This window comes from Oncorhynchus clarkii, chromosome 7 (assembly GCF_045791955.1).
Source record: "Oncorhynchus clarkii lewisi isolate Uvic-CL-2024 chromosome 7, UVic_Ocla_1.0, whole genome shotgun sequence".
NCBI classification, from domain to species: domain Eukaryota; kingdom Metazoa; phylum Chordata; class Actinopteri; order Salmoniformes; family Salmonidae; genus Oncorhynchus; species Oncorhynchus clarkii.
Genome location: NC_092153.1, coordinates 86,924,671 through 86,938,898, shown reverse-complemented (window position 1 = coordinate 86,938,898; position 14,228 = coordinate 86,924,671). Strand labels below are relative to the sequence as shown.

The window sequence follows — 14,228 nt, the reverse complement described above, 5'->3', positions numbered from 1 at the left end:
TCCCTGGTCATCCCTACTGCCTCTGATCTGGAGGACTCACTAAACACTAATGCTTCTTTGTAAATGATGTCTGAGTGTCTGAGTGTGCCCCTGGCTATCTGTAAATGATGTCTGAGTGTGCCCCTGGCTATTGTGCTGTCTGGTTCACAAAATATAAAGGCATTTTAAATGATATATACTTAACTAGGTATATTTTATTGATTACATTTACTTTTGATACTTAAGTACCAGTCATAAGTTTGGACACAGGTTTTTCCTTTATTTTTTACCATTTTCTATAATGTAGAATAAAACTATGAAAACGATGAAATAACACACATGGAATCATGTAGTAACCAAACAAATCTAAATATATGTTAGATTTGAGATCCTTTAAAGAATCCCTTTGCCACTGTTCTTTGTTGTTCTTATACATTTAGCATCTTCATTCATCTGTATTACTATTATTTCTTATGGGATCAGCGTTAATATGCGGACAGATTATCGTTCAATAAATGCCATTGTCTGCATCATTTCCAATCCCCCTTATATTTTGGGGGTAAATATATATATTTATATCCACATATATTTAAGCAATAAGGCTTGGGTGTGGTATATTGCCAATATACCACAGCTAAGGGCTGTTCTTGGCATGACGCAAAGCAGAGTGCCTGGATACAGCCCTTAGCCATGATATATTGGCCATATACCACAAAGCCCAGAGGTGTCTTATTGCTGTTATAAACTGGTTACCAACCTAATTAAAGCAGTAAAAATAAATGCTTTGTCATACCCGTGGTATACGGTCTGATATACCACGGCTGTCAGCCAATCAGAATTCAAGGCTCGAACCACCCAGTTTATAAATATATATATAAATAAACATGCATACATATACACATACATACAAATACGCATACATAAATACACTTTTTATTTTGCTACTCTTCGCATTCTCTCAACCAGCTTCACCTGGAATGCTTTTCCAACCATCTTGAAGGAGTTCCCACATATGCTGAGCACCTTGGCTGCTTTTCCTTCACACTGCGGTCTAACTCATCCCAAACCATCTCAATTGGGTTGAGGTCGGGTGATTGTGGAGGCCAAGTCATCTGATGCAGCACTCCATCACTCTCCTTCTTGGTCAAATAGCCCTTACACAGCCTGGAGGTGTGTTGGGTCATTTTATTGTTGAAAAAGTGAAAATAAAAAAATAATTGGTGCGTGCATATGTATTCACCCCCTTTGCTATGAAGCCCCTAAATAAGATCTGATGCATCCAATTACCTTCAGAAGTCACATAATTAGTTAAATAAAGTCCACCTGTGTGCAATCTAAGAGTCACATGATCTCAGTATATATACACCTGTTCTGAAAGGCCCCAGAGTCTGCAACACCACTAAGCAAGGGGCACCACCAAGCAAGCGGCACCATGAAGACCAAGGAGCTCTCCAAACAGGTCAGGGACAAAGTTGTGGAGAAGTACAGATCAGGGTTGGGTTATAAAATATATCAGAAACTTTGAACATCCCACAGAGCACCATTAAATCCAGTATTAAAAAAATGGAAATAATATGGCACCACAAGGTGTTGGTAAAGCCCCATCTTATCTCAGCTCACTGGTCACCATAGCAGCACGCGATCCAGCAGGTATATCTCACTGGTCACCCCCAAAGCCAATTCTTTCTTTGGTCGCCTCTCCTTCCAGTTCTCTGCTGCCAATGACTGGAACGAACTGCAAAAATCTCTGAAGCTGGAGACTCTTATCTCCCTCACTAGCTTTAAGCACCAGCTGTCAGAGCAGCTCACAGATCACTGCACCTGTACATAGCTCATCTGTAAATAGCCCATCCAATATACCTCATCCCCATACTGTATTTATTTGTTTATCTTATTTATCCTTTGCACCTCAGTATCTCTACCTGCACATTCATCTTCTACACACCTTACCATTCCAGTGTTTAATTGTTATATTGTAATTACTTCACCACCATGGCCTATTTATTGCCTAACCTCTCTCCTACCTCATTTGCACATGCTGAATATAGATTTTTCTACTGTATTGATTGTATGTTTGTTTATTCCATGTGTAACTGTTGTTTTGTGTCGAACTGCTTTGCTTTATCTTGGCCAGGTCGCAGTTGCAAATGAGAACTTGTTCTCAACTAGCCTATCTGGTTAAATAAAGGTGAAAAACAACAAACCTGCGAAGAGAGGGCCGCCCACCAAAACTCATGGACCAGGCAATGAGGGCATTAATCAGAGAGGCAACAAAGAAACCAAAGATAACCCTGAAGGAGCTGCTCCACAGCGGAGATTGGAGTATCTGTACATAGGACCACTTTAAGCTGTACACTCCACAGAGCTGGGCTTCACGGAAGGGTGGCCAGAAAAAAGCCATTGATTAAAGAAAAAAATAAGCGTTTGTGGTTCGCCAAAAGGCATGTGGGAGACTCCCAAAACAAATGGAAGAAGGTACTCTGGTCAGATGAGATTAAAATGTAGCTTTTTGGCCATCAAGGAAAACACTATGTCTGGCGCAAACCAAACACCCCTCATCACCCCGAGAACACCATCCCCATGGTGGTGGCAGCATCATGCTGTGGGGATGTTTTTCCATCGGCAGGGACTGGACAACTGGTCAGAATTTAAGGAATGATGGATGGCGCTAAATACAGGGAAATTCTTGAGGGAAACCGGTTTGTCTTCCAGAGATGAAAGACTTGGACGGAGGTTCCCCTTCCAGCAGGACAATGACCCTAAGCATACTGCTAAAGTAACACTCGAGTGGTTTAAGGGGAATCATTTAAATGTCTTGGAATGGCCTCATCAAAGCCCAGACCTCAATCCAATTGAGAATCTGTAGTATGACTTAAATATTGCTGTACACCAGCGGAACCTATCCAACTTGAAGGAGCTGGAGCAGTTTTGCCTTGAAGAATGGGCAGATATCCCAGTGGCTAGATGTGCCAAGCTTATAGAGACATACCCCAAGAGACTTGCAGCTGTAATTGCTGTAAAAGGTGGCTCTACAAAGTATTGACTTTGGCGGGGTGAATAGTTATGCACGCTCAAGTTCTGTTTGTCTTATTTCTTGTGTTTTACAATAAAAATGCATATTCAAAGTGGTAGGCATGTTGTGTAAATCAAATGACACCCCCCCTATTATTCTCTCTTGTAATGTGAAGAAAATAATAGTAGTATACTAATAGTTTATACTTATAATGTGAAGAGAGAGACTAATAGTTTATACTTATAATGTGAAGAGAGAGACTAATAGTTTATACTTGAAGCTAAACGTTCTGATCTGTTGCATCAGCCTCATTGCGTAAAACATTTTTTTTAATGCTAGTGGTTGTATTAATTTGGGATCTATCGCATCCCACAACTGTCCCAGACTATGTTTGGAATATTTATTTCTCACACAGAATATAATAGGTACTATGGGGGATAGTAGATTGACATAGGCTAGTGCTTTTGATGTTTGTTAGGCCTAGTCATCTTGTTCGCTGACAAAGTAAATGTGGACCGTTATCTTCAATGTGCACGTCGGAATTGGATAAGGATGCATGCAGTTGCATCCCCAATGTGTCGGTCTTCACTTGTAGCCTGTGAGAAAGACCAAATCAGGTGATGGAGAGCCGTGTGAGTGAAGTGCGTCGGAGCAGGCAGCAGGGAGAAGGGCTGCAGGCAGCAGGCAGCAGGGAGAAGGGCTGCAGGCAGCAGGGAGAAGGGCTGCAGGCAGCAGGCAGCAGGGAGAAGGGCTGCAGGCAGCACTCAGGGGGAAGGGCTGCAGGCAGCACTCAGGGGGAAGGGCTGCAGGCAGCACTAAGGGGGAAGGGCTGCAGGCAGCAGGCAGCAGGCAGCACTCAGGGAGAAGGGCTGCAGGCAGCAGGCAGCAGGCAGCACTCAGGGAGAAGGGCTGCAGGCAGCAGGCAGCAGGCAGCACTCAGGGAGAAGGGCTGCAGGCAGCAGGCACCACTCAGGGAGAAGGGCTGCAGGCAGCACTCAGGGAGAAGGGCAGCAGGCAGCACTCAGGGAGAAGGGCAGCAGGCAGCACTCAGGGAGAAGGGCAGCAGGCAGCACTCAGGGAGAAGGGCAGCAGGCAGCACTCAGGGAGAAGGGCAGCAGGCAGCACTCAGGGAGAAGGGCAGCAGGCAGCACTCAGGGAGAAGGGCAGCAGGCAGCACTCAGGGAGAAGGGCAGCAGGCAGCACTCAGGGAGAAGGGCAGCAGGCAGCACTCAGGGAGAAGGGCAGCAGGCAGCACTCAGGGAGAAGGGCAGCAGGCAGCACTCAGGGAGAAGGGCAGCAGGCAGCACTCAGGGAGAAGGGCTGCAGGCAGCACTCAGGGAGAAGGGCTGCAGGCAGCACTCAGGGGGAAGGGCTGCAGGCAGCAGGCAGCAGGGAGAAGGGCTGCAGGCAGCACTCATGGAGAAGGGCAGCAGGCAGCACTCATGGAGAAGGGCAGCAGGCAGCACTCATGGAGAAGGGCAGCAGGCAGCACTCAGGGAGAAGGGCAGCAGGCAGCACTCAGGGAGAAGGGCAGCAGGCAGCACTCAGGGAGAAGGGCAGCAGGCAGCACTCAGGGAGAAGGGCAGCAGGCAGCACTCAGGGGGAAGGGCAGCAGGCAGCACTCAGGGGGAAGGGCAGCAGGCAGCACTCAGGGGGAAGGGCAGCAGGCAGCACTCAGGGGGAAGGGCAGCAGGCAGCACTCAGGGGGAAGGGCAGCAGGCAGCACTCAGGGAGAAGGGCAGCAGGCAGCACTCAGGGAGAAGGGCAGCAGGCAGCACTCAGGGAGAAGGGCAGCAGGCAGCACTCAGGGAGAAGGGCAGCAGGCAGCACTCAGGGAGAAGGGCAGCAGGCAGCACTCAGGGAGAAGGGCAGCAGGCAGCACTCAGGGAGAAGGGCAGCAGGCAGCACTCAGGGGGAAGGGCTGCAGGCAGCACTCAGGGGGAAGGGCAGCAGGCAGCACTCGGGGGAAGGGCAGCAGGCAGCACTCAGGGGGAAGGGCAGCAGGCAGCACTCAGGGGGAAGGGCAGCAGGCAGCACTCAGGGGGAAGGGCAGCAGGCAGCACTCAGGGGGAAGGGCAGCAGGCAGCACTCAGGGGGAAGGGCTGCAGGCAGCACTCAGGGAGAAGGGCTGCAGGCAGCACTCAGGGAGAAGGGCTGCAGGCAGCACTCAGGGAGAAGGGCTGCAGGCAGCACTCAGGGAGAAGGGCTGCAGGCAGCACTCAGGGAGAAGGGCTGCAGGCAGCACTCAGGGAGAAGGGCTGCAGGCAGCACTCAGGGAGAAGGGCTGCAGGCAGCACTCAGGGAGAAGGGCTGCAGGCAGCACTCAGGGAGAAGGGCTGCAGGCAGCACTCAGGGGGAAGGGCTGCAGAAGGCATTGATTTTGTGCATTATGGCCACACAAAGGGGATGCCACCAGGAAATTTGAGGCATTATTAAAAATGTGTTTGATTTGAAATATGAACGCTGGTGATATGATCAAATATTTTTGTATTTTATTTAACTAGGCAAGTCAGTTAAGAACAAATACTTATTTACAATGACAGCCGACCCCGGCCAAACCCGGACGACGCTGGGCCAATATTGTGCCGCCCTATGCGACTCCCAATTATGCCCAGATGTGATGAAGCCTGGATTCGAACCAGGGACTGCAGTGACGCCTCTTGTACTGAGATGTCTTAGACCGCTGCGCCACCTGGGAGGCCTGAACACTGGTAATATGATAAAAAGCAGAACAGTAAGTTATGTTAGATGTGAACACGGGTGATATTGATTGATTTAGGAATCAACCATTCTGTTTTAAACAGGGTGCCTGTGAGAATCATGTGGGTTGTTTTTACTGGTGGGGATTGCGGTAGTAGTGGTCACCTGGGATGGGGTTAGCGGGTGCTGCAACATTGCCCAATCCTGATTCTGCAGCTGCGAGCTGGTCCTACAGGTGATGCCCATTCTGAGGAAGAGGCTGGTCCTACAGGTGATGCCCATTCTGAGGAAGAGGCTGGTCCTACAGGTGATGCCCATTCTGAGGAAGAGGCTGGTCCTACAGGTGATGCCCATTCTGAGGAAGAGGCTGGTCCTACAGGTGATGCCCATTCTGAGGAAGAGGCTGGTCCTACAGGTGATCCCCATTCTGAGGAAGAGGCTGGTCCTACAGGTGATGCCCATTCTGAGGAAGAGGCTGGTCCTACAGGTGATGCCCATTCTGAGGAAGAGGCTGGTCCTACAGGTGATGCCCATTCTGAGGAAGAGGCTGGTCCTACAGGTGATGCCCATTCTGAGGAAGAGGCTGGTCCTACAGGTGATGCCCATTCTGAGGAAGAGGCTGGTCCTACAGGTGATGCCCATTCTGAGGAAGAGGCTGGTCCTACAGGTGATGCCCATTCTGCTGCAGAGGCTGGTCCTACAGGTGATGCCCATTCTGCTGCAGAGGCTGGTCCTACAGGTGATGCCCATTCTGCTGCAGAGGCTGGTCCTACAGGTGATGCCCATTCTGCTGCAGAGGCTGGTCCTACAGGTGATGCCCATTCTGAGGAAGAGGCTGGTCCTACAGGTGATGCCCATTCTGAGGAAGAGGCTGGTCCTACAGGTGATGCCCATTCTGAGGAAGAGGCTGGTCCTACAGGTGATGCCCATTCTGCTGCAGAGGCTGGTCCTACAGGTGATGCCCATTCTGCTGCAGAGGCTGGTCCTACAGGTGATGCCCATTCTGAGGAAGAGGCTGGTCCTACAGGTGATGCCCATTCTGCTGCAGAGGCTGGTCCTACAGGTGATGCCCATTCTGCTGCAGAGGCTGGTCCTACAGGTGATGCCCATTCTGCTGCAGAGGCTGGTCCTACAGGTGATGCCCATTCTGCTGCAGAGGCTGGTCCTACAGGTGATGCCCATACTGAGGAAGAGGCTGGTCCTACAGGTGATGCCCATACTGAGGAAGAGGCTGGTCCTACAGGTGATGCCCATTCTGAGGAAGAGGCTGGTCCTACAGGTGATGCCCATTCTGAGGAAGAGGCTGGTCCTACAGTTGATGCCCATTCTGAGGAAGAGGCTGGTCCTACAGATGATGCCCATTCTGAGGAAGAGGCTGGTCCTACAGGTGATCCCCATTCTGCCGCAGAGGCTGGTCCAGGTCTCCATCATCATCCTCAGGCTCCACAATGTCCTGGTTGCTGAGGCAGACGTGCAGCATTCAACCACCTCAGACACAAAGGTAGGCTTCACCTCCAGGCCTTCATGATGGAGCTTCACAGGGTCTTCATTATCCTGAAGGACCACTCCACCACATTCCTCGCCTTGGAATGCTTTGCATTGTAGGTGGCCTCCACTGCACCCATCACCGGCTGCCTATAGGATCATTATACAGAAGGGCTCGGCCAGGCAGAGTTACCCTCTGCCAGGCAGAGTCCATCCCTTAGGATGGAGGGTAAAGGACTGTGTTACAGGACCCTGGCGTTGTGCACAGACCCGGGGAAGGCAATGTAGATGAACCTGCACCTGTGGTCACAGATGGCCTGTAGTTGATATGAATAAAACTCTTCATGATCCCACCACTGACCCCATGGATGACATGGAGCACTGTGGTCCGGTGGACATCAAATGCCTCGGACACAACACGATACGAAGTGGCACTGGCCAGCCATTAGAGAAACAGGTCTGGCCCCAGCCATGGTCCTGGTCTTCATGCTGCAAGAACTCTACCAGCCTGTCAAAAGAGGGTCATTCGGAAGTGGGGCTTGAGGTCAAGGTCGTCTGGGATGGGTACATTGGGATTTAGCAGTAGGGTCCTCTGCCACCAGTCTGTGATGAGAAAAGGCAACTTTACCAAATTGAAAACAAAATAAATAGCTTTCACATGATTTGATATGTAGGCCTTTTCTGCCATGTGTGTGCATTATTGAATGTAGCCTATAGACTACACTAAACCACATGATCTAATATTATAGTCCAAGTAGATGTATCACATTGAGAATGAACTTGGCTACATACAGACCAGTACAGTGTAATAATTGACTTAGAATGTGGCCTACCTACATTTGCATTTTGGTCAAGGAGAATACAGCGCCTCAACAGCGCCCTCCTTTGACCAGATGCCTGTCGTCTCCTCCTCCTTCCAGCCTCGGTCTTCTGAACAGCCAACGGCAGTTCATCATTATAGCCAGGACAACAAATACAGCTGCCATGAAAGCTAAATACATGTCTAACAACGACAGACAGCAAGGACTATGAGATGTGGTGAGTTGCCGCTGCAGGTAACGTTAAAGTGTGTGGTATGTCTGTCTCAAGTCTCATACAGTGAACGGTGTGCCGAGTGGAGTCACAGAGGGTTTAAAATACTATAACAATGGACACTTCCAATACAGACAGAGGAAAACAGACACAGAGGGTTTAACATACTATAACAATGGACACTTCCAATACAGACAAACAACGACACATCCAATACAGACGGAGGAAAACAGACACAGAGGGTTTAACATACTATAACAATGGACACTTCCAATACAGACAGAGGAAAACAGACACAGAGGGTTTAACATACTATAACAATGGACACTTCCAATACAGACAAACAACGACACATCCAATACAGACGGAGGAAAACAGACAAACAACGACACATCCAATACAGACAAACAACAACACATCCAATACAGACAGAGGAAAACATTGATTGACTTGATTATTCACATCATTCTTAGCTAAGCGGTATAGTCGTTGTGTGTTCTCAATGGACATTGTTCATGAAGTTGTAAGATGTGTAGATAGTCATTTGTTATGCTAACAAGCTAGCATCAACCTCCAATAGACAGGCGAAGCGCTAGTACACTTGACTGAAAGGACACCGTGCGTTTACAGTATACTAAAAATGAACTAATAGTATATACTCGTGAAGTATATAGTATACAGTATGTTAGTATGGGAACACAGCTCCGGTCTTTGGTTGTCCTTGGCTGTCCCTTCGATGCCCCCTCAACTGAACCTACACTGCCTTTACAGACTAACTTGCCTCAACTTGATCCCAAACCGACTGACATGCTTTCAATCTCCGTCATTTACATATTTATTTGTTGTCTTACTTTTGATGCGCTTTGAGATTCTTTGAAAAGTTAAAGAATGTATTAATTATTATATCTGTAACTCAAGCATGCCTAGTAGTACTGAGTTTGGTAATGCTTAGAGACATTTATTTAAGAGGACCACAATGGAAATACCGTTTCAAACTTTTTTGTGTCATCCTCAATGATTTAAAATGGCTTTATCCACGAGGTTTTATTGTGTTTTAAATGATCAAATAGATCTATCATACTACCTATCTATCTAACTAAATATCTATCTTACTACCCACATATCTATCTTACTACCCACATATCTATCTATCTTACTACCCACATATCTATCTTACTACCCATCTATCTATCCATCCATCCATCCATCTTACTACCCATCTATCTATCTTACTACCCATATCGATCTATATCTACCCATCTAAATATCTATCCAACAACATATCTATATTACAACCCATCTACCTACCTATCTATCTACAGATCTACCTACCTACCTACCTACCTACCTACCTACCTACCTATCTATCTTACTACCCATCTATCTATTCAATTCAAGGGGCTTTATTGGCATGGGAAACGTGTTAACATTGCCAAAGCAAGTGAGGTAGATAATATACAAAAGTGAAATAAACAATACAAATTTACAGTAAACATTACACATACAGAAGTTTTAAAATAATAAAGACATTACAAATGTCATACATACATACATACATACATATATATATATATATATATATACACACACACACACACACACACACACACACACACACACACACTGCTCAAAAAAATAAAGGGAACACTTAAACAACACAATGTAACTCCAAGTCAATCACACTTCTGTGAAATCAAACTGTCCACTTAGGAAGCAACACTGATTGACAATAAATTTCACATGCTGTTGTGCAAATGGAATAGACAACAGGTGGAAATTATAGGCAATTAGCAAGACACCCCCAATAAAGGAGTGGTTCTGCAGGTGGTGACCACAGACCACTTCTCAGTTCCTATGCTTCCTGGCTGATGTTTTGGTCACTTTTGAATGCTGGCGGTGCTTTCACTTTAGTGGTAGCATGAGACGGAGTCTACAACCCACACAAGTGGCTCAGGTAGTGCAGCTCATCCAGGATGGCACATCAATGCGAGCTGTGGCAAGAAGGTTTGCTGTGTCTGTCAGCGTAGTGTCCAGAGCATGGAGGTGCTACCAGGAGACAGGCCAGTACATCAGGAGACATGGAGGAGGCCGTAGGACAATTTTGTTTCTGGTGTCCTTTGACAGCTCTTTGGTCTTGGCCATAGTGGAGTTTGGAGTGTGACTGTTTGAGGTTGTGGACAGGTGTCTTTTATACTGATAACAAGTTCAAACAGGTGCCATTAATACAGGTAACGAGTGGAGGACAGAGGAGCCTCTTAAAGAAGAAGTTACAAGTCTATGAGAGCCAGAAATCTTGCTTGTGTGACCAAATACTTATTTTCCACCATTATTTGCAAATAAATTAATTATCAAAATGTGATTTTCTGGATTTTTTTTCTCATTTTGTCTGTCATAGTTGAAGTGTACCTATGATGAAAATTACAGGCCTCTCTCATATTTTTAAGTGGGAGAACTTGCTCAATTGGTGGCTGCCTAAATACTTTTTTGCCCCACTGTATGTATAGTTTTTTGTGTGCTCTAGGGCAACAGTGTCTAGATGGAATTTGTATTTGTGGTCGTGGCGACTGGACCTTTTTTGGAACACCATTATTTTGGTCTTACTGAGATTTACTGTCAGGGCCCAGGTCTGACAGAATCTGTGCAGAATATCTAGGTGCTGCTGTAGGCCCTCCTTGGTTGGTGACAGAAGCACCAGATCATCAGCAAACAGCAGACATTTGACTTCGGATTCTAGTAGGGTGAGGCCGGGTGCTGCAGACTTTTCTAGTGCCCGTGCCAATTCGTTGATATATATGTTGAAGAGGGTGGGGCTTAAGCTGCATCCCTGTCTCACCCCACGGCCCTGTGAGTTTTTTTGCCAATTTTAACCGCACACTTGTTGTTTGTGTACATGGATTTTATAATGTTGTATGTTTTTCCCTCAACACCACTTTTCATCAATTTGTATAGCAGACCCTCATGCCAAATTGAGTCAAAGGCTTTTTTTAAATCAACAAAGCATGAGAAGACTTTGCCTTTGTTTTGTTTGTTGGTGTGCAGGGTGAACACGTACGTACGGTAATTTGGTCAAAAAATGGACATTTGCTCAGTACATTGTTTTCACTGAGGAAATGTACGAGTCTGCTGTTAATGATAATGCAGAGGATTTTCCCAAGGTTACTTTTGACGCAAAGTAGTTTTTGGGGTCAAATTTGTCTCCACTTTTGTGGATTGGGCTGATCAGTCCTTGGTTCCAAATATTGGGGAAGATGCCAGAGCTAAGGATGATGTTAAAGCGTTTTAGTATAGCCAATTGGAATTTGCTGTCTGTATATTTGATAATTTTATTAAGGATACCATCAACACCGCATGCCTTTTTGGGTTGGAGGGTTTTTATTTTGTCCTGTAGTTCATTCAAGGTAATTGGAGAATCCAGTGGGTTCTGGTCGTCTTTAATAGTTGATTCTAAGATTTGTATTTGATCATGTACATGTTTTTGCTCTTTATCCTTTGTTATAGAGCCAAAAAGATTGGAGAAGTGGTTTACCCATACATCTCCATTTTGGATAGATAATTCTTTGTGTTGTTGTTTGTTTAGTGTTTTCCAATTTTCCCAGAAGTGGTTAGAGTCTATGGATTCTTCAATTACATTGAGCTGATTTCTAACGTGCTGTTCCTTCTTTTTCCGTAGTGTATTTCTGTATGGTTTTAGTGATTCACCATAGTGAAGGCGTAGACTCAGGTTTTCTGGGTATCTATGTTTTTGGTTGGACAGGTTTCTCAATTTCTTTCTTAGATTTTTGCTTTCTTCATCAAACCATTTGTCATTGTTGTTAATTTTATTCGGTTTTCTATTTGAGATTTTTAGATTTGATAGGGAAGCTGAGAGGTCAAATATACTGTTAAGATTTTCTACTGCCAAGTTTACACCTTCACTATTACAGTGGAACGTTTTACCCAGGAATTTGTCTAAAAGGGATTGAATTTGTTGTTGCCTAATTGGAAACCTACCAAAAAACAAACTGCATTCCTTCCATCTATAGCATTTCTTAATATTACTCAGTTCCTTTGGCTTTAATGTCTCATGATTTGAGTATTGCTCTGTTCAAGTAGACTGTGATTTTTCTGTGATCTGATAGGGGTGTTAGTGGGCTGACTGTGAACGCTCTGAGAGACTCTGGGTTGAGGTCAGTGATAAAGTAGTCTACAGTAGTCTACAGTCCCCTCGAAGCCTACCATTAACTATGTACATACCCAGCGTGCGACAGAGCTGCAGGAGGTGTGACCCGTTTTTGTTGGTTATGTTGTCATAGTTGTGCCTAGGGGGGCATATGTGGGAGAGAATGCTGTCACCTGCAGGCAGGTGTGTGTCCCCCTGTGTGCTGAGGGTGTCAGGTTCTTGTCCGGTTCTGGTATTTAGGTCACCACAGACTAGTACATGTCCCTGGGCCTGGAAATGATTCATTTCCCCCTCCAGGATGGAGAAGCTGTCTTCATTATAGTATGGGGGTTCTAGTGGGGGGATATACTGTAGGATGGAGAAGCTGTCTTCATTAAAGTATGGGGGTTCTATATATATACACATCTACCTATCTCAATACATGTATATATCTAACTACCTGTCTATCTAACTAACTACCTATCTATCTTACTACCTATCTATCTAACTACCTATCTATCTTGCCACCTACCTAACTACCTATCCATCTAACTACCTATCCATCCAACTACCTAATCCAGAGCTGTCTGATACTATCTAACTATCTATCTATCTATCTATCTATCTATAAGCCCAGAAGAGAGACAGAGGACAGACACGGGATGTTAGACAGAGACTCACCATGAGGAGTACAGTCCCTTAACGGCCTGCTCCTTGTCACTCCAGCGGGCCGGGTTCTCGTATTTACAGGCCCTCCCTCCACACGCCATGGAGCACTGCATGTGACCTGGGATCACATGTCTCAAAGTCTCCCCCACCTTGGTGTACTTGGCTGTGGGGACCCGAGTACTGACTGCAGAGAGAGAGAAGAGGAGAGATCAACAAGCACATCCCACTAGACTACATACTAGCTGCATTCTGTGTGACTAGACTACATCATCCCCATTCTGTGTGACTAGGCTACATCATCCCCATTCTGTGTGACTAGGCTACATCATCCCCATTCTGTGTGACTAGACTACATCATCCCCATTCTGTGTGACTAGACTACATCATCCCCATTCTGTGTGACTAGACTACATCATCCCCATTCTGTGTGACTAGACTACATCATCCCCATTCTGTGTGACTAGACTACATCATCCCCATTCTGTGTGACTAGACTACATCATCCCCATTCTGTGTGACTAGACTACATCATCCCCATTCTGTGTGACTAGACTACATCATCCCCATTCTGTGTGACTAGGCTACATCATCCCCATTCTGTGTGACTAGACTACATCATCCCCATTCTTGTGACTAGACTACATCATCCCCATTCTGTGTGACTAGGCTACATCATCCCCATTCTGTGTGACTAGACTACATATTCTCCTGCTGTATTTTACGTTGGCTTTTCTCTCCAACAACAGACACCTCTTTGAAAACACACGTTCACAGACAAAAAATTTCCCTAGCAACTAAAGCCTTCTCCTCCCCTCATTAATGTGGGTTAGCATCTCAGCATCTTTACCTCAAGGTAAACCAAACAAGACTAGAAATGTCCAAGTATCATTAGCCCTGTCAGTGCCTCAACCAGCTACTCTGACTAGCCCTGTCAGGTCTTCAACCAGCTCCTCTGACTAGCCCTGTCAGGTCATCAACCAGCTCCTCTGACTAGCCCTGTCAGGTCTTCAACCAGCTCCTCTGACTAGCCCTGTCAGGTCTTCAACCAGCTCCTCTGACTAGCCCTGTCAGGTCTTCAACCAGCTCCTCTGACTAGCCCTGTCAGGTCTTCAACCAGCTCCTCTGACTAGCCCTGTCAGGTCTTCAACCAGCTCCTCTGACTAGCCCTGTCAGTGCCTCAACCAGCTCCTCTAACTAGCCCTGTCAAGGTCT

General features: G+C 46.3%; 2 protein-coding genes across 2 annotated transcripts in view; one reads left to right on the top strand and one right to left on the bottom strand.

Annotated features, from left to right (window-relative positions):
• The window catches only part of LOC139413952 (protein tyrosine phosphatase domain containing 1a), a 93,824-nt gene that overhangs the window by 46,266 nt on the left and 33,330 nt on the right, over nt 1-14,228 (bottom strand). Inside the window, exon 3 of the mRNA XM_071161842.1 lies at nt 13,029-13,200. Within this exon, the coding sequence (XP_071017943.1) occupies nt 13,029-13,200 (172 nt within the window). The remainder of the gene's footprint in view (nt 1-13,028; nt 13,201-14,228) is intronic.
• Nucleotides 3,613-7,156, top strand: LOC139413971 (polysialoglycoprotein-like). Its single transcript, XM_071161858.1, has 2 exons — nt 3,613-3,954; nt 5,909-7,156. The coding sequence occupies exons 1-2, from the start codon at nt 3,613-3,615 to the stop codon at nt 7,154-7,156; spliced, it is 1,590 nt and encodes a 529-aa protein (XP_071017959.1).

Bases quoted from the DNA above. Each gene is read 5' to 3' on its own strand.
- LOC139413971 (XM_071161858.1), top strand. From the start codon at position 3,613: ATGGAGAGCCGTGTGAGTGAAGTGCGTCGGAGCAGGCAGCAGGGAGAA. The intron at 3,955-5,908 runs GCACCACTCAGG...CTGATTCTGCAG, and splicing joins AGAAGGGCTGCAGGCAGCAG to CTGCGAGCTGGTCCTACAGG.